The following is a 23,791-nucleotide window of genomic DNA, read 5'->3' as shown; positions in this document are numbered from 1 at the left end:
GGCGCCCGTCGGCTTCCATCGCGCGCTGGTGGTGGTGCTCCCCCCAAGCCAGGCACTTGCATGCGTGTACTGCTCTGACTGCAATAGCTTGTCATCTTGGGTAATAAATTCCCCGTGGGAAGCTCAGAGCGTGTCTTGCCTTCAGCAGAAGCACTTTGTGATCCTACTCTGCCTTCCTAAGCGCTCCTGGCCCTTCCTAGCTGGGTGACATCCACAATTATTAGGAGTGTAGCCAGAGATTGAAGGATCATTCCAGTGGGAAGGGACCACCAGAGTCGTCCCATCCACCCCGCTGCTGAAAACGGGGCTCAGAGTGAGATGGGGCTGTGCAGGGTGGTGGTCACTCAGCTGGGGAGTGTCTCTGAGGAAAGACATTCCCTCTGCTAGATGTTTAATTAACATGTTGGGCAGAATCAGGCCCAGGCTTTGCAGGAAACCTTGCATGGTGTGATCTCTGGGATGCCAGGATGCTTTGGGGCACAGTGTCCCAATGTACCGCAGTTGCTGCTGCTTCGGCCAGACCCTTGGGGCTGGGGAGCCAGGGGAGCTCAGCTTGGCAGAGCCCGGCAGATGCCAGCAGCGCCCGCCCAGCTTCGGCACCTGCAGGCGGGTGGGTGGCTGTGCAGAGCGGAGCCGGGTATTTACAGGCTGGGATTGCTGCTCGGAGCTGACGGCCACCAGTGCTTGGGGTTAGTACCAAAGTCCAAGGCCCTTTCCCTTTCCCTCCGGTGCACTTTGCTCCTTTGCGGCCCCCCGGGCGATGTCGGCGTTAGGTAATGGAGCCCGAGCTGAGCTGGACACACACCTGGCACACACCAGCCTCAGGCGCTCACGGTGCATGTGCCAGCCATCACCCCTAGTGCGAAGCACCATCCTGTGCCCAGGGCTGCACGGCCAGCTGCTGCCCATGTCCCCAGCCTTGTTCCGCTTGGATCCCTGCTGCCAGTCTCTCCTGTGCTGCACTTGCCCCTCCTGAATTCACCCCCTGGGCAGGTACCTCCATATGATGAGCATTTCCACTGTATCCCCTGAACCCCCTCCCCATACACATAAAGCACCCTGGCTCCTCTTGCCTTTGCTTTCCAAGGCTCTAAAGAGCCCTTCAGCAAATCGGTGCTGGAGAAAAAGGAATGACATGCTTTTCTTCTCATCCCTTTATGCTGAAGAACAGACTGGGAGAAGTCATGTGTGCTTCTATGCATGTGTTCTATATGGTCTTAAAACAGGACCATATGGCTCAAGTGCCTTGTTTCTAGATGACCAAAAAACTTCCAAGAAACCAGAGAAAATGTACAAGGAAACCAAAATCTTCAAAAGAAAGAAATTGTACAGGTTTTGTATATTTATTATATATATAACACCTATATTTTAAATATAGATAACATTTTTTAGGTTATATATCTTTATAAAACCCCAAACCTAACTATACTGATCATTAAGGGGGAAGGCCATCAAGGCTCATCAGCAGGAGGAGGGGCCGTGCCCTGCCGGGCTGCTCCCAGCCCCATCCCAGGAGCCACCAGCCCACCAAAGGCCCATCTTGGGGAGCACCGGGGCACGAGGGGGGGGGGACCAAATCAGGGGCTCCGGGCCCCTTCCAAGGGAGCCTCGGCCCCAGAGCACCTTTAGGGCTGGGGGGGTCACTGCATTCGAGGGTGTGGGACACACGATGGGATGCGGAGGAAGAGCCTCTGGGGATTGCACAGGACTCATTACGGGATGTCTAGTGGAGGAACTGAGGGCAGGAAAGGGAGGGATCCAGGTGATTTGTGGAGGAACAAGTGTGGGAGAACAGAGGGATACAGGAATAAAAAGGGCTGGTGGTGTAGAAATGGTTTGTGATGGTTTGGCCATGCCCTGCACCAGGCCAGCGCAGCCTGTCCCATCTTCTCATTAAACACCTTTTACACTTTGCCTGGGTGAGGGGCTCTCATTGTCCTGTGCAGGGGGTGTGCGGGGGTCTGGAGGCCAGCAGCTGGGGTCATGCCCATGGGGCAGCACTGGTGTGCAGCGTGCAAGCGGCAGCGAGGGTGCAGCTGGACCAGCCGGTGAGGGGGTGTGAGAGGGGGCTGCGAGGGAGGAGATGGCTGCCAGGGGGACCAGGAGAGCCCCATCCAGCTGCCAAAGAGGCTGAGGGGCCTGGGGTCCCAAGCACCACAGGGGGTCTGGCTACTGGATGACCAGAGAGTGGGATGGAAGGGCAGCTACTGGGCAGACTGAGCCCAGCTGCTGGAGAGAGCCATGCTGTACTTATGTGTATACATATACATATTATATAAATACACATATATATATATTCCTGCTTACTAGCGTATTTCCATCCTGCTCAGCCATAGGAGGGGTGGGATGTGGCTGCTGATGCTGTGATCGCGTGAGTGCTCTGCGTGGCCGGCTGTATGATCTGTGCAGCCGTCCGTGCATACATGTTTAAGTGGGGTGTGTGGGTGGGTGCCTGCTGCGCATACAAGCTCAGCCCTGGCTACCAGCTGGGTCTGAGGACACAGAGCTGCAGAAGCCCATCTCAGGCTGTTACATCTGGCACAATGGATCTTTCCCAACAGCAACCTGTTTAAGATCCAACCGCTACAATTTGCAGCGAGGATCTGGCAGTATTTCCACTCCACAGAGACATGGTCCTGCCAGAAAGCAGACAAAAAGAAAAACAAGATCTGTCATTCCGGCCGACGTAGAAATTATTTTCAGTGAGTTTATTTCTCATTAAACAAAAGCTTTCATGCCTCTGTATTCTCCTCAACGCAGCAAGATCAATGCTCGCTTCCATCTGCTTGTTTCTATGTAGGTCACTCTCCTGGCTCTTGCCTGGCTCTGTGGGCAGGAGCGGGAAGCGACGGTGGAGCTGCAGCCGCGGCCGCTCCCTGTGAGCAACCCCAGCAGCCTCCAGCACAGCCCGTGTCCCCGCCGAGCCACCACCGTGCTGACCCCAAGGCACCAAGCTACAGCTGTACCTCAAACACTTACTCTGGTTTAGAAACCAGAGTTGCCAGGGTTTTTTTGCTGTTGTTGCCTTTGAAGCATTCTCTCCACGTCACTCCACATGCACCGAGCACCAGTAGCTATCATCTCAGACCCTCACATCTTTCCCTCTTTGATGGGTTGGCTTCCATCACGAGGCTCCCAGCAGTCGTGCTGCTACGCCCAGGGCCCACCACCCTGTGCTTCCTGACAGCAGTTACCCCACCGCTGCTCTCCATGCCATTTTAACGCAGGCTGCCCCGGCCCTGCCCACCCTCCCTACTCCCGGAGGGTCTGCAGCCACCCCTCACCCGAAAGGCTTCTGCTGAGGAAGGGGCAGGACAGGGGCTGGATTTCTGCTCCCAGCTGGGAAGCAGATGCCCACTGATGGGCTGGGGGCTCTTCTCTCCCATCCCTTCCAGCCAGGAGGGGGGAGCCCCTTCAGCAGTGTTAGCAGAGCAGGCAGACCTAGAGCATGAGTGGGCTTCCTAAGATTTTTCTCCTCCTCTGTGCAGCAGCACCTGCTTTCCATCCCCCAGGTGATGCTGGCAGAGCACCACACTGGTGGCTGGAGTGGCAGCAGAGGCACACGCCACAGCCGCAAAAGCTGCAGACCAGAAACACAAAATGGGAGAGCTGCACGTTAACAGCCGAGTACCTCTTCATACGCCTGCTCCGTACCAGAGCGCTGCCCATAGGCTCCCGGGGACACACAGCCTCACTGCTAAGCTCCTCCTTGCCAGGCACTTCCTTCTTCGTTACCCTTAGTACAGCCTAAAAACCTCCTCGCTGATGCAGCAGCCAGGAAATAATGTCTAGTCTTGCTTTCTCATCCATCAGCACACAGCCGAAAGCAGGCAGCAAGCACAGCCTCAGCACATGGCCTAAAAACCCCTCCCCGCACGAAGAGAGCTGCTGTGCTCCACGTTTAACGAGCAGCAAATTCAATTACTAGTCCCCACAGGCAAGAAGCAGGGATGAGCACATTACCCAGCCTGCCTGGGAAGATCAGCTCGCTAGTGGGACTGCCAGGTGCTCCAGCAGCTACTGCAATAGAGATGCACATGGAAAAGATACACACAAATCAAACCACCATGGGCCCTAAAAGCTGTGACATGAGAAGCAAAATGCTCCAGGTGTGCTGCAGGTGAAACCTACAGTAGTAGCAAGGTTGGACCTGGGCAACACCTACTCTGGGTCCTCCAAGAAAAGCCCACAAAAACCACACCACCCTCTCTGCAACCAGCTACCTCCAGAAGGCGCAAGATCTGTATGCTGCTCATCCCCAGCTGCTTCCCAGTAACATCCAGGACACACCTTTGCTTTTTCTTTCTTTTATTTATTGTTCAGTATGGGACATAGGTAAGACATCTCACAAGGGTCTAAGCTGACAGGCTCCTTGCTGACAAGAGCTGAAGGATGCAGGAGACTGTAGATTCTTTTTCCTTTCCCCAGCACCAGTGGCCCTCTCTCTCCCTCCAGCACTGCAGGGAAAGGGGGAGGCACTAGCCAGGTTGACTGTGGGCTCTTACAGGTCAACAGGCAATGAGGATTTTGCCAATTCAGAGAGGAGGCTGTCAAGACTCTGCCAGGACAGGCTCCCACTAACAGGACTCCAACATGTGTGTGGGTGGTTAGCAGCACAGCTAGAACAATGACTGTGGAGGGGGAAAGCCTCAGAGGAGGCTTCTGTACTGACATGTGTGCCACAAAAGGTCCCTTCTTGCTTCCATTTCTTGCTCTCAACCACAAGGGACTGCTCCTCACAGGCTGCTTCAGTGTTTGGCATTGATAATATCCACAAACTCTGGCTTGAGAGAAGCTCCACCAACAAGGAAGCCATCCACATCATGCTGAGAGGCCAACTCCTTACAGTTGCTGCCAGTGACGGAACCTGAGGAGGGAGCAGTATTTTAAGGTCAGATGTGGCCAGCTCTAGAAGATAGGGCCAAGGCAAAGGCAAGACCTGCAAACTACTCACCACCTGTTACTATGCAGGCAGTAATACTGTCTCCCATTTACCTGAGCAAGCTAGCAGGCAGTTCTTCATGCTCTGACAATCTTGTTTCCTCACCAGCAGAGCATGCTGTACAACTGCAGCTACAAGCAGAGAAACTAGGCGCTTCCTGCACTAAGAAGGGGCTTCAGAGTCATTTACCTCCATAGATGATCCTAGTTGACTGAGCAACAGCATCAGACACGTGGCTTTTCAGCCACCCCCGCAGCTTCTCATGAACTTCCTGAGCCTGCAATGGAATAGAAAGTGTCCCACTGAGGGCTGAGCCATTCCACATGCAATTCCCCTCCAAAGAGAAGGGAGGATCTTCAGAGATTCACTAAATCTTTAGAGAGAATCTCTGGGAAGATCCTTTGAGTGGAAAGGGTCAGCTGGTCATTTAGTCTTCCACTTTTCCCCTGCTCGTACCTGTTGGGGAGTTGCAGTTTTACCAGTTCCAATAGCCCAAACTGGCTCGTAGGCAAGAACCACTTTACTCCAGTCCTTCACGTTATCTGGGGAGAAGGCACATGTAAGCACAGTACCCCACACAGGGAAGGGCAGAGCTAGAAAAAAATTCCGGAACATGCAGGCCTTTTACTAACATGTTAGTGTTAATACTGTGTGTGAACATTTGCAGCAAGGTATCTGCAAACCTCACAAGGAAGGCCAGGATGGTCGTTTCTCAAGTGTCCAAAGCAGAAGAAGTGCACCTGTTTTCTTCCCTTACCAGCAATGGCCTTGGTCTGTTCAAAAACCACCTTCTCGGTTATGCCAGCTTCTCTCTCGTCCAGCTTCTCCCCAATGCAGGCAATAACTCCGAGGCCCTCAGCCAGAGCATGAGCCACCTTCTGCCCAATCAGCTGGGAATGGAAGAGAAACAAAGCCACAGGCAGGTCATATTTTAACTGCTTACTCCTCCAGCCTTCGCAGGGATCTCAGAGCTCTCCATTCCAGGGGAACTCACCTCATCAGACTCCCCAAAAACATGCCGTCGTTCCGAGTGGCCCAGGATCACCCACGCAGCTCCAATGTCTTTTATCATGGCAGGGCTGGGGAGAAAGGAGACTACTCGCACTCCTGGAGGAAGCCCCAGTCCCAGAGGCACTGTGGCCTGGCTGCCCCACGGGCTCACCTGATCTCTCCCGTGAAGGCGCCCTTCGGCACCTTGTAGCAGTTCTGTGCTGCAACCCCAATCTTCGCATCCAGCTTCTGACGGGCAAAGTCCAGGTAGATGGAAGGGGCTCCGCAGACCACCTCTGTGAGGCAAGGGGGTCGTCACCCCTGGGATGGGGCAGGGGCAGAAACTGCTGCCAGCCCCCAGCCCAGGGGTCACCGCTGCCCCCGCGCCCAGGAGGGCTCAGCCTGCCCACCCTGGCAACTTTGAGGACCCCCTACCCCATCCGATGACTCCACAGCGGGGGGGCAGCCCACCTGGATCAGGCTGGTGGCCAGTTTCTGCCGATCGCCTGGCCCGGGGGACACACACTGGGGGCAGGGGGGGGAGGGGGGCTGAGGCAGAGCCCGGAAACACACATACGGGGGGGGGGGGGGCGGGGGGGAATGTGTTCCCGGGCCCTGCACAACCCACACACACACCGGGGGGGTGGTGGGGGGGGATGGGCTGCGCAGGGCCCGGGGACACACCGCGGGGGTTGGGCTGAGGCAGGGCTCGGGCCGCCCGCCCCCCCGAGGCCTGCTGGGGGGAGGCCGACCCCGGCCCCCGCCGCACTGGGGATGGCCGCCCGCGCCCGGCGGGCCCCGATCCGGTGTCGCGGGTATATTTAGCCCCGGCCTCGCGTTATATTTAGGCCCGGCCGCCCTCTGGCATTTGCCGCCGCCCGCCCGGGCCCCGCCGGGCCGCCAGGCGACGTGCGCTACGTGCGGCCGCGCGCTCACCGGTGTCGGCGGAGAGCTTGGCGCCGTTCAGCGTGTGGATCAGCTCGCCCAGGCTCTTCTTGTCGCCGTTCATCTTCCAGTTGCCCCCCACGAAGAACTTCCTGGGCGCCATGACGGGAGCGGGCGGCGGCCGGCACCCGAGGAGACGCGAAGGTCAGCGGCAGCGCGCGGACGCCGGCGCACGGTTTTATAGCACGAGGCCCCGCCCCCAGCCCCGCCCCTCCGGCTCAGGACCGCCCGCCCGGCTCCCGCTGGCGCGGCCGCTGCTCCGGCCTTCGCCCCGCTCCAGCTCCCGGTGGCCCCGGCTCCCGGCTGGCCCCGGCTCTCGCCCGGTCCCAGCTCCTGACGGGCCCGGCTCCGGTTCCCGGCTCCCGGTGAGCCCGGCCCCGGCCCCTCGCTGGCCCCGGCTCCCCGTGCCCCCCAGCCCCTCGCTGGCCCCGGCTCCCCGTGCCCCCCTGCCCCTCGGTGGGCCCGGCCCCGCGACAGAGGGCTCTGCTGCGCCGCCAGTGTCCCCCCCGTCACGTCCCCCCCGCCCGGGGGCCCGAGCGACGCAGGACGCGGGTCCGGACACAAACCCGCGCGGTATTTTCAACTTTTATTTTGTCCCTCGTGTATTTTGGCATGTAAAGGGCACACAAGGCGGGGGGAGCTCTGCTCGGGGCCCACCCTGCTGCCCGCCCCTCGCCCGGCAGGGCAGGCAGGAGGACCCCCCCATACACAAGCCACACATACACACGAGCCCCCTCCTCCCCTTCGGACAAGGAGGTGGCATCACCCCCCCCCAAGCAGCAAAGCACTAGGGCTGTGTGTCACAGGGTGGGGACAGTGAGGACATTTCCTACAGAGAGATATTTCCACCCCCACCCCCACCCCCCCCCCGCCCCCGGACCCCCTTTGCTCATGGCCATGGAGGCTCCAGCCCCCGGTCTGTTAGTCAGGGACCTTCCCCACGTGTCTCTGCAGAGGCCACGATGCGATGCGACAAGTGGGGAAAAGAGAAGGACCCTGCTCTCATCCTCACTGCCCCCACCCCTTCCCCCCACGCCACCAGCCCGCTCTCCCCCCACCACACACAGCAAGAGGATGTTCTAGCTGGGAATCCGTTGATAGAAGTAGATGTAGCCCAAGTCCTTGGGGGGCTTCTCAGAAGCACAGACTTTCTGGTCATTGTAGATCACCCACCTGCAACAGGCAGAAGGAGCTCAGGGACACCATTCTGTGGCTAAGGTACCACTCGACTCCCCCGCCTGCTCCCATCCCTGACCCCCCAAGACCTCTGAAAGAACAGGGGTGGACAGTGATTTAAAGCTCCTGCTCAGAGCCCCCATAACACTCTGAAAGCCCCTCTTACCTGCCATCTTTCTTGATGTGACAAACGTAGTGTCCACACATAGTTGAAGTGCCCATGTGGCTGATGAAGGCAAATAGCTGATATTCTTGAGAGGAGAAAGGAAAAGAGGATCGTCAGGGAAAAAGGAAAGGCATCTTACCCCAAAACACCCTGTGCAAGGCCCTCCTCTAGGGAAGGCTCCCTGGAGGAAGCCCTGCTAGGTAATAATTTAGAATTGGTTCCCCATCAAGTGTAACTGTGAGTGGTTTAAGGCCAAATGTGCAGGGAAACAGGAGACGGTAACTTCAATTTAGCCTTCTGTCTTCCAACTGTTTATCTGTCCCATGGATGCCGGACAGGTAACGGCAGGGATTCCCCCTCCCTGTGGCAGCCGGCAGCTGAGCAGCACTGGCACCAGCTCTGCACACAGACTGGAACCTGTTTTTTCAATGGAAGCCTAAAGAGCAGAAAAGCCTTCTGGGACGACTGGGAAAACGCAACACAGCCCTTCCCATCTTTCACCTGATGGCACTTCCCCTGCCCCTCTCTCATTGGCTTCAGGTAATCCCCAGCCTGAAGACCCTACTTTGCCATCCCTCTCCTTTTCCTCCCTGCTTCTACCTCAAGCAGACCAGCTCTGTGGCAGCTGCTGCTGCTGCAACTGGTGGTACTGCACGGAGATTCGGGAGGATAAAGCCGTGCTAAGCCCGCATCCCAAAATCCACATTCCTACTGCTTGGAACTCACTTCCAGGCCCATCGCGCACTTTAGGACCCACAGGGACAGATTCAGAGATGGACTCGGCTGCTGAGCGCCCCTCTGAGATGTCCATAGCAGCTTCTGCATCAAGGTCATCAATGTGACTAAAGATCCAATCCACAGCACGCTCCAGACTGTTGTTCTGGAAGGAAGAAGAGAAGACTGCGAACTCGGGAATCCCTGTTCCTGAGAATATCCTTTCACTCTCATGCCACCCATGCCTCTCACCGTGGCTCTAAGAGCTTTCATAGCCTGGTCCCGGGAGAAGCCCATGGAGACAATGGTGGCCACGCTGTCTTCTGAAGGAGGGTCTGGGCAGGCAATAGTTGACCCTGGTCCACTGGATCCAGGGAGAACCAACGGGTTAGCGAAGTCTGCAGCAGGAAACACAAGACAGCTCAGAGCCACCAGATCTCTCCAGGAGGGATACAGTCCGAGTCCAGACTACAGCTTTCCACTGCAGTAGAGGGACAGGAAGAAAAACGGACCAAGTGCTAAAAGCTTCCCCGTGGCCATGCAGCCTCATACCTGGATCATCCATATGTGACATGACCCAGTTCATGGCAGCCTCAGCCCCACTGTTCCCTGTGTAATACACGGCTTTGCGGCAGGCATCCATGGGAAAGCCCATTTCCACTAGCTGGATTATCACCGACTCATCCAACATGGGTGCTGTGGGGAGACAGAGATTAAAGCCACCCACTCCCACCCATCCCTGCCTGCTCCGTTCTCTGCAGTGTCACACAGCCTCCCTGGCCACCATTTCCTGGCTTCATTTCACACAGAGTTCCACCTCTCTGCTCTTCCCATCCTTTACTGCCTTTTGTCTTCAGAAGGCGCAGTCTCACACACAGGCAACCCAGGGAACAAAAGAATTCAACTCGTGAACTCAAGAGCACTGGCTCTTCTGTGGCCTCCAAAGCCTACCTCACGCTGTGGCTTGTGAAAATAAAATACCTCTGCTAGTTAAGTCTTCTACACATCCCAGCTCTGCCTCCCCTAAATGCACTAGACATGCCACCTCCCAGTCTTCCACGGAACAGGAATCAACAAACTCCCTTGCATAACAGGCATGCAAGGGAGGCAGCTGGCATTTGCTGACAGATGAACAGGGAAAGTCTGAGCAAGTGGGAAACCGCTAGCATGGGAGACAAGGCAAGGAGAGCAAGGAAATGAGTCAGGCATCAGGAAGAGAGGAGAATCACTAACATGTCGGAGAGGAGAAGTGAGGGGAGCAGAAGGAGTCGTCGTCCTCGTTGCCATAGAACCCCAGGCTACCTTTGGGCTCATCTGGTGTCACCAGTGGGGGTGCAATGTCTGGCATTTCTTCTTCTCCATCTTGCAGCCCTGTTCCCTGCAGTGCAGAGATATCCAGCTCCTCTGGCATTTCAATGGAGACATCTGCAAGATATAGTCTTGCTCAGCCTCCCCACAGGGGCAGAGCCAAGGACTTGGCTGGGATATGTAGAAAGGTAAGTCCCTGGGGATAAGATGCACTGCAGCCTGCAGCTCCTTTTGGGATAGTTATGTTCTTTTTTGCAGTAATGACCACAATACCCATATGTGACTCCCAATATCTATATGTTCCGTGCTTCTCATCCTCCTTACCAAGCTTTTTGGGCACCCAGTCCAGACCGAAAGTGAATTTCTTGATTTGGATCACCAGATAATCTGGGAAAGAGGCGAACCGTGTTGTTCTGGAAAAAGACAAATAATACTTTCAAATACTTTGTCAGCGATGACTGAAGGCACCTAGCTGATTCAAGAAATCACCAAGTGGAGATGTGTCCACAGCAGGGGATGCACACATCTGTGCAGCTCTCCTATGCTGAGCTTAAAGCTCCTCAAACACAGAACCTTTTCTAAAGAAGATGCTCGGACAAGAGAAGATGGAACACAACATTTACAAAATCCTGGGGTATGAGGAAAAGTAGCACCCATTCTCTACGTTCCAATCCTGTATTTTCAAGCCTCCTCAGATTTTAGTATTTAATTAGAAGTCTAACCTTTAAGCAATGTAGAGGAAATAACATATTTTATTAGACTGACAGATACAGCTGTGGGAACTGACAAGCTTTCAAGTACAAGAGCACTTCTTTGGATACGAAGCAGGAGCAGTGAATTTTAAGCTAACTGAATTTGATTGAACATTATTTGGTTAAGACAATTTGACAAAGAGGGTGTCTGGAATCTATGAAATAGAGGGGAATGTTTGTGAAGGGAGAAGCAGTAGTAAGAGAGACAGATACTTATTATGGGGGGTAATTGTAACATGCCATAAAATTAATTTAAGCAATGGTATATGTTCAATGCTAATTCTTACAAAGTGTTTGAACACAACTCACTACTTAAAAGCAAAACAGAACATTGCTTTCAATGTGATTGTGTTACTGTTTGTTTATAGTAGCTATTGCTTAATAGTAGAGTATTTGTTAGAAAACCACTTCCAATTCTTTGAGGACTACTCTCATTGTAGAGGAACAGTCAGTAGCATCACAGCAGGAAGGTGCTTACGCTTGTAATCTCACTACTCAGCTGCACTGTTGCATGTGCTGCAGGCAGTGAGACACATTAAAGCCATTTTTTAAACCTTGCTATTAGCATTTAAGTTAGCATTCTTTAGAATAACTCTAGGCCTTATAAATACATGCCATCAAGAATCTGTTAGACTCAGTGTTTTGCTCAAAATCTAATGGCTAAAAACTTCCTTCAAAGAAATTTTAGAGAACATGCAAGACCAGTGTTGCCATACTGTCAGTACTGATTTTAAAGCTAAATTTTGAATTTAGAATAAAAGCTGCTACTGTTCTTGGAATGTCACTGTATTTTCATAGGCCCTCAGCAACCAAAATCTGATGGTAAGGACTTCCCTAGCACTGCTGTTCTGCCCACTGTAATTAATCCCTTGAGGGCAATCACTCCAGCACTGATGGACTGGTTCCTCCTCTGCCTCTGTGTTCTGTGGGTCCAGGTGTGGAGGACTACAGTGCTTTGGTAACGCTTCTTCCCTAAGCAACTAAAAGAAGTCCCCAAAGAGGCAGCTACTGCCAGCTAGGCTATGATGAACTGGCAACTCACACACACTCACTTGAGAGCCACAGACTTGGCCTGCAAGGCTGTGCTCCAGAAATCATCCACCTGCTCTGGAGCTCCATAGGCCTCCAGGCAGGAGCTGAAAGGCACCTTGGCTCGCACCAGCTCAGGCAGCGGCTGCTTCTCCTCCTCTGCCTGCCTCTTCTTCTCCTCATATTCCAGTAGTTCATCTAGAGAACAAAGTAGGGGAATCAAGCACCATCATCAGTTACTTACAAAGCAGCTGGTGTAAGCTACACCCAGAGGCAGCACAGGACTTAGAGATACACGCCATCAAGAATGGAGCACAAAAGTAGACAATGCCTTCCAGAGCACTGCTCTGCTGCTGAATCCCAGCTCAGCTTGTGGTGTCACAGGGAAGGGCTCTAGAGGGACATCACCGTGTCACACCACCTCTGAAGAAATCAGCCTGATCCCACAAAAGCAGGTAAAGGATCTGGCTTCAGAAGTGGCAAAGTTCCTTTCTCCTTTAAGGAGTTCTGCAAGAATATTACAATATCCAAACATAGTCTTTGCTACTGTTCTGGCCTTGGCACATCACTGACCTTTGTTGAGCGCAGCATCCATGGGCACAGGCAGCTGCATAATATAGTCCACACGCTGGGTATATTTCACCTTTTCTGTGGCCAGGCACTTCAGCTTCTCCTCCACCAGAAAACGGAAGACCTCATTAGGATTCTCCGAGCTGCGGCAGTTCCTCTGCAGGAGGGGTTAGAAGGATGCATGTAACATCAGAATGGTATAAATTAGTATCTGCAGTAGCAGTGGTTCCACGTGGGACATGGCTAAAGAGTATTCACTTCTGTACCCAACCCACCGGAAAAGATGGCAAAGAGTAAACTAGAGCCAACTTCTCCACCCCAGGAACCCACGCCATTCCTGCTCCTAAAGAAGGCCATTTCCATCTCCAGCTGTGCCATTCCCAAAAGAGATTCCCCCAAGGAATCGGCCCTGAAAACACGGCCAAGCATCCCTTCCCCTCTGCTCCCGCAGGTGCTAGCCAGCCCATTTCCCTGCCTTCTCTCCCTCTCTCTGCTCTGATTGCCAGCTTCTCCCCGCCCCTCCTCCCTGCCCTGCTGTGGGGAGAAAACAAAGCTGGGCTTTTCTCCATGATTTGATAGATAGACTCAACCATTACCTCCACCATGTTGATGAAGTGCAGAAAGAATTCCTGGGCGTCCTGCTGTCGGTTAGTGGAAAATTCTGGGTGCCCCTTTCCAATGAGGGATTTAAACATGCGTGGAGCAATGCCGTTTTGCATACCCTGCAGATAACAAGGTGGAAGAGGGAGGTGGTCAGAATTTGCCAAGCATGATTCCTAGCATGTAGCACTCAGCTATGCTTTTCTTCAGGTGACAGGGCCCTGGAATAAGCCCCAGGACAAGTCTTCGGACAGGGTTCTCCCTCCTCTCCCATGTAACACACACAACACCTCATGCAACAGACATGCTGTGAGGATCCCATATCCAAGTCTCACCTTCTGATCGGGCTGCTGCTCCCCATCTGCAGAAGCTGGCTTTGAATACTCCCCAGAAAGCAGTCCGTGGCCCAGCTTGGCTCTGGAATGGTGAAGAAGTCACTGTTAGCATTGCAATGGTTTCTTCAGTCCCACATACTCCAGGAGCCACATCAACCCATCCAGCTTTAACCCTGCCACGGACTGTCCATCTTGCAGAGATCGCCTTTCCCTGCTGCACGAGCCAAGACCATCGTATCTTGCTCTGCTCTCTGGTCCCATGAGACATCGTGGACTTGCAAGTTACCAGGACTTCTGGGCACCAATCTCAACCGGTGCTCACACGTTGGGCAGGACATCAAGCAACAGCTGCTTTTTCCCCGCAGAAGGGCAGCTGGTGCTGAGCCACACAACTGCTGCGTAAGAGCCAAACCCGGCTGCAGCCTGCCTCGGGTAAATAGCAGCGTGCCTGCCTGCCTGTGCAGGAGGCACAGGGCAGAGTGAAATGGTCTGAGCCAGAAATAGCACTGCTGCGAGCAGACTGATTGCGTTTTCCTAGGGGAACGATTAAGAATGACTGCATGAGGCACTTGATGGACAACAGTGATGTTCAGCAACTTCCTCTTATGCTCAGACTCTCCTGCCGTTCCAGTTCACTCCAGTCCTTCCCCATGCCTGCTTGCCATTTGTCTGGAACCAAACCCTACCAATCCTCCCTTTGCCCAGGCAACAATCTTTCTGGCTGTCTCAACTTAATCCCCTCCTCAGTGAACACCTCACTCCAAGCTGTCCAAATCTAGAATCTTCCCTAACCATTGAACTCCCTTCCACAAACACCACCTTCCAATCTTCCACCCCACCCCTCCATACACTGCTTTCCTCTTTTAGAGCAGACATACCACAGAACTGATGTACTTAAAAACGCAACACTCCCCCAAATCTTGCGTGCCTTCTTCTGTAGATATTCACCTGCAACTGCTCACACAAAACCTCTTGCAGGAAGCCTCTTTAAGCATATATAAATTAACCCCTGAGAATGAAGTTGCCTAAATCTACGTATTTCTTTGCTTTTAGCCATCTCCATTGCAGACAGCAAGCAGCTTTTTGGTGTTACACAGACAGAATACACCCCCCAGAAAGCCCCCCATGGCAGCAGATGGCACTGTGTGCCCCACGTAACACCATAAGCGCCTCTCGTGAACAGAGGTGCACTCTGGCCTCTCCATCCACAGCATTCGGATAAACTTTTCTGGCTTAGATCTTTAGTGATGACTGAGGATCAGTGTCTCTGGTAATGGACACAGAAACAGAAGAGGCAAGGCTCGAGGGAGAAACCTGCAGCAAGGCACACAGTAGCAGCACAGAGGGGACGCACCCAGGCAGCCTCAGCTTTCCTTCTCTCACCAAAACTCTACGTACACTTGTGTGCTGAAGTCCTGTGTGGGGTCCGAAGGTGCACTTTGGAATATCTTCTCCAACTTGTCCACATACCTGCAAAGCAAACCGGAGCAATCTAAGGGGCAAATGGGTTCATCTAGTAAAGACATAGTTCTGAGTCTGATTACTGTCATCAGAAGCTCCCAGCTCTAGGAGACCTTTGTACTGATCCCAGGGCATCCCAGGCTAATGGAAAGGAGTCATTAAGCTCACTTACTTTCTCTGGAAGTCTGGGATACTGAACAGCACCTGCATCACAGAATTGAGGTAGCAACTGTTGCCCAGGTTACGGATACCAGTGTACCCAGGCCCATAGAGGGGCTTGAGCTGCACGCCGGACTCCTGGATGAGCTCCCACTCCCCAATGCGCTGGTTCATGTCTATTTCCAGTTCTGTCATTGTCTTGTCTGTCTGTGGAGGGAAAGAACAGGAAAAACCATCAAAGAAGGCTCAAGGGAACATCAGAAGTGTGAAAAGTACAATGCTGTAGAGAAACACAGAATCAAAACCATTCTATTTTATTAAATTAGAAGAGGAGGAAGATACAAGAATTATTTTCAGATATCTGAATACGTGGGACAGAGAGAGGAATGAGAAGAAACATGGGAGAAACCTGGACCATTCCCTGTAAAAAGGCATGGAAATCACACACTAACACTGAACCTAGGGAACAAAGCTCAGTGCCTGGGAACCTCCCTGCTCACAGTACCAACACAGAAACCCAAGGAAATACAACTTGAGGGGCAAGGAAGAAAGGCAGAGAAGGCAATAAAAGAGGCAGACAACTCTGCCTGACAAGAAACAAGGTTTCTTGACCAGGAATGGTTCTACATAGCCACAGAAAGCTGGGTCCCTGCTGAGACACCTTAGAGTTGCTTCTCTCCCCCTCTGGGCCTATGGAGGACCTGCCGCCCCCCCCCCCCCCCCCCTCACCTTCTGCATCTTGAGCATGTCAATCCCAAAGTGAGCAAGGTGTTCTGCCAGGTTGGGATCCAACACCATATCATCCTCATCGTAGGAGTAGACATCTGTGCAGGAACACAGAGGGAAAAGAAGAGACTTGTAATGCCTTGTGATCTAAAATTTGCCACCGGATGAAAAGAACAGAGCACTCAGGAGTGGGAGTTTTGGCAAACTGAGCAGCTGGGGTTTCTCTCCTTTCTCAGGAGAGTAGCACAACAGCTGGAACATTGAGATTCCTCCAAAACATGTGACAAGAAAACAAACTTTGTCATTGATCAAGGTAGAGGGATACATGTATACCTGGAGTGAGGAAAGTGGGTTCTGTACCATATACTCTCTGCTCAGGCTTTAAACACAAAATTCTTTGATAAACATCCCACCACAGAAAATAAGATGGCAACCCGGATAACGATTCTAAACCCCTCAAATTAAAAGGGAAGGGAGGAGGAAGGCAAGGTTTTATCAGCTGGTTCTTTGCCTGCTACAAGAAGCAGGTCATAGTGGGTATCCTGGTTTCAGCTGGGATAGAGTTAATTTTCTTCTCAGTAGCTGGTGCAGTGCTGTGTTTGGGGTTTGGTGTGAAAATAATGTTGATAACACACGGATGTTTTTAGTTGTTGCTGGGCAATGTTTATACTAAGTCAAGGATTCTTCAGTTGATTAGGCCCTGCCAGGGAGAGGGCTGGAGAGGCACAGGAAATTGGGAGGAGGCACAGCCAGGACAGCTGACCCAAACTAGCCAAAGGGACATTTCACACCACAGAATGTCCTGCTCGGTATATGAACTGGGGGTGTGTGGGGTGGCCGGGGCCTGCTAGTTGCTGCTCGGGGACTGGCTCGGCATCGCTCAGCGGGTAGTGAGCAACTGTGCTGTGCATCACTTGTTTTCTTTACTCCCTTCCCCTTGGATTTTATTCCTCTCCCTTTCTCCCTCATTTTCATTATAATTTTTAGCGTTATTATTATTGGCTTTGGCTTATTTTATTTTTATCATTTAATTGTTCTTATCTCAACCCTCAAGTTTTACATTCCTTCCCGATTCTCCTCCTCATCCCTCTGCAAGGGGGTGGGTGGGTGAGTGAGTGGCTGCATGGCACTTAGTTACCGGCTGGGGTTAAACCATACCAGTGGGAAGGTTCACAACAGGATGACACCTATTACCATTCCAGGTAATAAGATGGGCAACACCAGCCTGATACCTGGAAACCTTCCCTGATTTGCCCTGTCAGAGACCCCAGCCAGCCCGAGTGGTGCCTGGCACAGCTATAATCCTTAGGGGGTCCCCCCTTCTCACCAGCCCCATCAGGAGTAATTGTTCCCAGTTTCACAGCCAGTGGGTAGCCAGTTTCCCGGTAATGCTCGACTGCGTGATTGTTGCCACCGCTGCCATCAAAATAGCGCCGACCGCAGAGGATGGCTCCGTCGGTCATGTTCAGCCACAGGTTCTCCCTCATGTCACACTTGCTGCACTTCCAGCCACTACGGACAAAGAACAGGGAAAAAGAGATTAGGGTGAAAACCTTCAGGTTCTGCCTCCCAAGCCCTTTCCATTACTACCCACTGACCATAGTGTAAGCACTCTCATTCCTCTTTTACTTCAGAACACTGAGCATCCTGAAATAACACCTTAGTTTGCCACTTCCCCTGAATTTACTATGACAAGGCACACTCAGAGACTCACAAAAGAAGTCTCGTCTGCTGCTGCAGTCCAGGACAGGAGAAGGTGGTGACGGGGATGGGTCTGGGGTACAGAGCAATAGAGCTAGTTTCAGTACTGTGCTCACCATGGTGGGATGCGGACATCATTCTGAAGTTGGTGCAGGGAAAAAGCATGTTTGGAAACACGTCGAACCTCCCCATCCCAAGCCTGCACCTCCTGCTTCCGTGAGGCTGAATCTGCTGTCAGGATAGCCTCAACCGCACTGGCAATCTGGAATTAGGACAGCAGGAAAAAAAAATATGAAGGGCACAAGGGAAGAAGCTTCCAGTGCCACAACACTCCACATTTAGCTTCAGATTGGCAAGTCAGTTGTGCTAGGGCAGCATTCAGGAGGCTCAGTCGTAAGCCAGGATTCTGTAATATAAAGCACTGTGTAAGTGCAGGGCAATCCTGCTTATTGCAGGCTGAGACTTCGCAGCAGCTCTGCAGGATCCCTTTAACAGGACAGCGGTTCCTTGTCTGTAACGGTGCATTTCCTTCTTGCCAATAGAAAACAGCCCTCTGCCCAAACATACCCTGTCTCTGACCAGGTCTGGTAGTCCCTCCAGCCCATCACGAGGAATATCCAAATGCTCTGGGAAAATTACTATTTTTACATCTTCGTCATATTCAAACTTTTCCTCTGTGATGTCAAATCCACCTTCTACACCTATAGGAACGAAAAACATTGTAGTAACGGGTAAAACCTGTGGATAACTGGCTAGCTGAAAAAGGTCTCATAGACATAGTCCAGCTGGCTGGACAAAAATGCACATCGCTCTCAGCTTATCTGAAGTAAAGCAAAATACACTGTCTTTGGCTGCCCTTGTTACACAATAACAGGAAGATTTCGGTGGGAAAAGAATGTTGCAGGTGGGAACAGATAACTACAGAAGAGAAACTAGGGGTGGGCTTGGTATTTAGGCAACTAACCAATAATGAGCTTAACTTTTGTAATATGTATGAGCTAATTATAACAAGGCATAAAAGGTGACTGTAAGAGACAATAAACAAAGTCTGCTGATCACTCATATTGAGTGACTGTGTCTTCCCTCCGTCGCAACAAAAACCAAATAGCTTGCAAAGCTGCTTTGCCCGTAGCCTACATGAAATAAGGCACCAGGACTAAGACAAAGTTCTTGATCAATGATCCACAATCCTTCTTCCACTTCTGGATACCAAAGTTTCTGCTGGTGGTGTGGACTTCACAGGAGCAAATATAAGCCTAGCAACAACAGGTTTGCTTTTCCCAGCTCTTTTTTTTTTTTAATAGATGCTTAGGAGGAATCTCCAGACCCCGAGTACAACCAAAAAAAAAGACCTGCTCTAAAGAGACACTGGCCAGAACAGAGCCATGACAAAGCACTGCTGTTCATCCTTCAGAGTATATCCAAGACGACGGATGGTGATATGCACAAAGTGGTCACATTCTAACCCAGTGCAAAGGTCTAGTCTACCAGCATCTTTAAGGAGCCTGGCTCTGCTTCTTGCCTCTTCCAGGAAGGACAGTTCAGAGTCCTGAACTTGGGAAAGGAGAACCAGGAGTTCCTCTGGAACCAGAATATCCTGAATTACAGAAAAAGTCTTAGGAGAGGTACAGTGCTAGTAGTTTCTCATGCCCACCTAGCCGTGCTTTCCAGAGGTTGCAACAGAAATGGGAGTTCCACATATAAAAGGTTATTTGCCTGATGACAAGGGTCATGGACACTCACCCAAAACATCTGCAGTGCAGGGAGCAGTTTCTGATTTATGAAGGCACTCAGGGAAAAACCTTGGCCCTTCCCGTTCTCCAGGCATTCACATCTTACATCCCAGAGGAAACAGGCAGAAGACATATTGCTTACTAGCAGCCTTAATCCCCTATGGTTTTTTAACTTAATTTCCTTTATTTCTTTAAAAATGGCATGCTGCGACTGCAACAGATCTTGGGAGATCTGTAGCTGCAACAAACCTGTGAAAGGAATACGAGGTTTTTCTGTTTAGTGTCTCTGCCTCAAGAATCCTCTGCGTGACACAGTCCCAGTAACCATTACTACATTTGGTTAAAACATTATTGACAAAAATACCCGGTTCCTGTGATCTCCTGCAACCCTCTCATTAGATACCTACAATTTTTAGGCTATGCACAAACTGCTACATATGAATACAGGCACTGCAAGCCTGAGTGATTTTAGAAATACCTGAAAACAGTCACCAGCATCATGCAACAACATACCCAGATAATCCTCTTGGTGGCTCTTCAGCACATCCCAGAGATCTCCTGTCACCACTTCAGAGTAAAGCAATACACAGTCCCTCAGGGTATTTATTACGCAATTCCTGAACTCTAAACAGACTAAAACAGACTGGTGAGGTCCCCTCAGGTGCTTATGTGAACTTTCTGAGGCTGCAGATGAGGAAGAAGGTCTTCAGCCAGCAGACTGCCTTCTAGCCCTTCTTTCCCTCCATACAGCCAAAAGCTTGCCCAAAGTACACTATCTCCCTCCCCACAGCTGTATCTAAACACCACAGACTCCAAAAGCCATCCAACTGACACATGGGCATGGGAAGCAAGCACTACAAGGTTTTTTCCCCCGTGGAGAGGGAAGGTGAGGTACACAGGGATCAAGGGCCACATTTTGCAGCCAATGACATTTTGCTCCTAAGTCCTTCTAGTACTTTAAAAAAGTCTCCCATGTTAGGATTCAATAAACCACCACAGTTTAGCTTAAAAAAATCAGGGGGTGGGGGGGGAATCTCTCCTGGATTTAACATCACTGCCTCACGGGGCTAATACTTTCTTTTATTCTCTCCTGCTCCACCCATGCCGCTAGGCTGTTATCACAAGCAGGTATTTGCTGCCCCAGTGACAACACTTGCCTCAAGACCTTTGTAGAATTGAGGATGCAGAAAGAAGTCATAATGCAGACTGTGGAGAGACTCGTCTCTCCAAAAGTAGCATAATCATATACATAAAAGCACTGGCTATCTGAAGAAACATAGATTTTTAGTCTCAGTTTTGCTAGAAGTGACCTTTGGGACTCCATTCACCTCACCACAAAAACAGGGAGCAACTGAACGTCTTAATACTGGTGTTTGTGCTGTGGCAGCAGTGGAGTCACTGGGCATCTGTTACACAATGGCACAGCCAGGGAAAAAGTGAGCAAAAAGCAAGACGTGTACGGCTCAGGTTCTGCATTTCCCTCTAGTGGTCAGCTTCCAGCAAGCCAAGAACCTATCTCTACTAAAATAATGTCCCTACCTTCTGCTTTATAGATCTCCATAACGGTTCACAAATTACTAGCTGAGACTGCTCCAAATGAGAAAACTTCATTGATTGCCACGACAGCCTTCTCAGTAAGTGCAAGAGAGTAATGGAACACCAGCCATGTTTTTCAAAAAAAGGGCTTGTTTTTAGTATTTTAAATGTGCACATGTACTTCCTTCAGTATCAGTCTGGTATTTCAAAGACCTATAGAGCCAAAAACATTAAGACGGCATTTACCAGTAATTTCTTTCCCACCTATATATGTAACACTAGTTCAATACCTAAGAAGTTTAAAAAGCAGTTTTTCTGTCAGAAACTTCAAACTTAAGAGTCTCTCAAACTTCCTTCAGCCCTGCACTGGACACATTTGCATTAAGCAACAGCCCTATACTGGTTACAGCCACACCAAGGTGAGTCAGACATAAGGAGTTACGAGAGGATGCAAAACATATTTATCTACAGAAAACACAATGCAGCTTTAAACACAGAACAAAACTACCACCTCAACAACTGTTCTGCAGAAACTGCCCATCTAAGACTCACTAGAAAACACAAAGTTTGAATTCGGTTGGGGATGCTAGCTTCAACTAGCCCAGAAGAGGAAAGGCAAAAGAGACTGGCCACAACGCCAGGCAGCTCCAGGACTGGCTCAAAACAAGGATGATATGGTACACAAGTACTTTCTTACCAATGGCCAAGCGAGTTGGCTTCTTCCTTGGGGGGTCCCCCGCACTGGAGTTGGTGTCTTCTTCCTTCTATTGGGTCGAGAAGAAATAGGGAATTAGAGTTCAGGGGGACAGGCAAGCTGTGTCAAGCCTTAAAGATTGAAATTAAGCTACTTTGAACACAGAAAGAGGCCAGGCAGAAACAGCGTGGGCAATCCATGCAACAATCAGCATAAGCAGAGCTGGAGAACTGGTGCCCACCCCAGTTCACCAAGAACAGTATCAGTTACACTATATAGAGAGAAAACTCTGTATCTGACTGAACACAGAGACACAGCCCAGCTCTCAACTTCAGAACAGGTTTGACTGGACGTCTTTTTATTTTTTACCAGTTTACGTGTTCTTTTGAGGTGCAGGTAGACCCGCTGGCCTGTTTTCTGGTAGTGCTTTTCCACATATTGCTTCCCAAAGCCCAGGAACGTGTTCATGCAGATATACAAGCCGCCATCTGACTCCTGGAAAGACGGAAAGATAAAAGCTGAAGGGAGGTGGTAAAGAACGCCATTCTAGCTGCCAGGATAGGCACAGACTTACCTCTAGGAACACTACTCATTACTGATTAAATCATGGCTACATTCCTACGCACCAGCCACTTGGTAGGCTAGTCAGAAATAAGACGGCAAGCCCCAGCCTGGCTGTCCCAGGAGAACAGGTACTCCTGTTGAGATGATGTATTTGAAAACCTATTTGCCTGTTCATTTATGGCAGGATGCTACCAACTCAGGAAAGCCCAAGCTTCCTTAGAAGCTCATCTCGCAAAAGGCCTCAGCATGCACAGTTGACAAGTTCCGAGCATGGTACAATCACTGCCAACAAACCCATGCACCCTGTCTGAAAGCACAGTAATCCCCAGTGCCGTAGGGAGCGTTGCCAGACGACAGCGTGGGGAAGGTTAACAGACCACTCTTGGATTTTCTGCTGCTGCGTTCAAAAGCTTGTGAGTGGCTTCGACAGGGCTCCAGAGCCAGCCCTCGCCATCCCACTGGCACCTGGGAAACCCCACGCCGGTCCGTGGAGAGCCCTTTTCATTCAGCAGAGCGAGCCCTCTGAAGCCGATGGGGCCCGGCCCCACAGGCAGGCAGGCTGGGGCAGGGGGCACTGCCTGGGCCCCCACCCTGATCCCCACTGTGGAGCAGCGGGAGAGGGGCAGAGCAGGGGCTGCGGGGCCAGGTCCGCCGCGGGCAGCCAGGGGGGCCAGGCTGCCGGCTGCTGCTCCCTCGCAGGCCGCCCATCTCCCTGCCGCTGCCCGGTCCTTCTGGCGGGACGGGGCGCAGCCCCGATGGGCGCCCGAGGAGGGGGCCTCGCTCCCCCGCCGCCCGGGTCCCCCCCCGGACCCGCCCCGGCCAGGCGCGGGCAGGGAAGGAGGCGCAGCGATGCCGCGGGGTGGGGAAGAGACCACTGCCATCTTAATGACACAGCACCGACTGCCCCCCGCCTGCCGGGCCGCGCCACGCGGTGAGGCCAGGGGGGCTGCTCGCCCCCGGTTAGGGCGGGACCCCGGCCCGCCCCCCGGCTCTGCAGGGCCCGGCAAGCACCCGCAGAACGCGGGGGGGGGGGAGGGGGGGGGGGGCACACGCTCCCCCGGCGCCCGGAGCCGGGCCGGGCCGCCACCGAGCGGGGCGAGCGAGTTGCCCACGCCCGCTGCGGCCCCAGGACTACAGCCCCCAGCGCGGCGCGGGCGGGGGGGCGCGGCCCAGGGCACGCCGGGCCCTGTAGTCCCCGAGGCCCCGCGCTCCGCTCGGCCGCGGCCCGCTCCGGCCGCCTGGGGACCACAAGTCCCATCGCGCCGCGGGAGGGCGGCTCGGTGGCGAGCGGGCGGGCCGGGAGCGGGCCGGAGCGGGGCGGCGCGGGCGGGCAGGCGAGCCGGTGGCAGGCCGCGCTTACCGGCGTGTCGAAGGAGAAGGCGCACTCATCCTTGTGGACCCGGTCGCCGGCCTTGGGCACCCGGATGGACGGTAACACCGAGAGCAGCGCCTCGCTCAGCTCCGCCATGACAGCGGCTCACTGCGGCACCGCCCACAACCCCACCCTGACCAATCGGAGCGCGGTGTGGGCAGCCGCTCTCTGGCCAATCCCGCGCCCGGTAGCGAGGTGGGGGGGCGGGGCACGCAGCACTGCCTGAGCGGCTCGTTCAATCGCAGACAGCTTCCCTCCGTCACGGGAGGCGGAGCCGGACTACTCCACCAATCGCCACGTCGAGCGGGGCGGAGAAGC

General features: G+C 52.7%; 2 protein-coding genes across 3 annotated transcripts; both read right to left on the bottom strand.

The window, feature by feature from the left end:
• Positions 1 to 4,291: 4,291 nt before the first annotated feature.
• On the bottom strand, positions 4,292 to 7,060 carry TPI1 (triosephosphate isomerase 1). Its single transcript, XM_055808756.1, has 7 exons — positions 6,869 to 7,060; positions 6,105 to 6,228; positions 5,937 to 6,021; positions 5,700 to 5,832; positions 5,399 to 5,484; positions 5,132 to 5,219; positions 4,292 to 4,867 (listed from the first exon to the last, which is right to left on the bottom strand). Exons 1-7 carry the CDS (start codon positions 6,978 to 6,980, stop codon positions 4,749 to 4,751), a joined length of 747 nt encoding a protein of 248 aa, XP_055664731.1. The 5' UTR covers positions 6,981 to 7,060; the 3' UTR covers positions 4,292 to 4,748.
• A 390-nt stretch (positions 7,061 to 7,450) lies between these two features.
• Positions 7,451 to 23,617, bottom strand: USP5 (ubiquitin specific peptidase 5). Of its 2 annotated transcripts, none has more exons than XM_055808745.1 (20): positions 23,462 to 23,617; positions 21,907 to 22,032; positions 21,541 to 21,607; positions 18,142 to 18,275; positions 17,691 to 17,836; positions 17,201 to 17,385; positions 15,877 to 15,971; positions 15,161 to 15,354; positions 14,926 to 14,997; positions 13,528 to 13,609; positions 13,189 to 13,314; positions 12,596 to 12,749; positions 12,046 to 12,220; positions 10,566 to 10,654; positions 10,167 to 10,358; positions 9,486 to 9,629; positions 9,186 to 9,331; positions 8,946 to 9,099; positions 8,220 to 8,304; positions 7,451 to 8,050 (listed from the first exon to the last, which is right to left on the bottom strand). In XM_055808745.1, exons 1-20 carry the CDS (start codon positions 23,567 to 23,569, stop codon positions 7,957 to 7,959), a joined length of 2,568 nt encoding a protein of 855 aa, XP_055664720.1. In that variant the 5' UTR covers positions 23,570 to 23,617; the 3' UTR covers positions 7,451 to 7,956. The 2 variants fall into 2 exon arrangements, with proteins under 2 accessions (XP_055664720.1, XP_055664721.1); XM_055808746.1 differs by having other exon boundaries at positions 10,236 to 10,358.
• Positions 23,618 to 23,791: the final 174 nt, after the last annotated feature.

Source organism: Falco peregrinus, chromosome 6, assembly GCF_023634155.1.
Source record: "Falco peregrinus isolate bFalPer1 chromosome 6, bFalPer1.pri, whole genome shotgun sequence".
Taxonomy (NCBI): domain Eukaryota; kingdom Metazoa; phylum Chordata; class Aves; order Falconiformes; family Falconidae; genus Falco; species Falco peregrinus.
This window is presented reverse-complemented; position numbering and strand designations above follow the sequence as displayed.

Coding starts and splice junctions, on each gene's coding strand:
- TPI1 (XM_055808756.1), bottom strand. CDS start 6,980: ATGGCGCCCAGGAAGTTCTTCGTGGGGGGCAACTGGAAGATGAACGGC. Junction 6,022..6,104: donor GCCTTCACGGGAGAGATCAG/GTGAGCCCGTGG, acceptor CTTTCTCCCCAG/CCCTGCCATGATAAAAGACA. Junction 5,220..5,398: donor AAACTGCAACTCCCCAACAG/GTACGAGCAGGG, acceptor ATTCCATTGCAG/GCTCAGGAAGTTCATGAGAA.
- USP5 (XM_055808745.1), bottom strand. CDS start 23,569: ATGGCGGAGCTGAGCGAGGCGCTGCTCTCGGTGTTACCGTCCATCCGG. Junction 22,033..23,461: donor CCTTCTCCTTCGACACGCCG/GTAAGCGCGGCC, acceptor CCGTCTTTCCAG/GAGTCAGATGGCGGCTTGTA. Junction 17,837..18,141: donor CAGACCTGGTCAGAGACAGG/GTATGTTTGGGC, acceptor TCCTAATTCCAG/ATTGCCAGTGCGGTTGAGGC.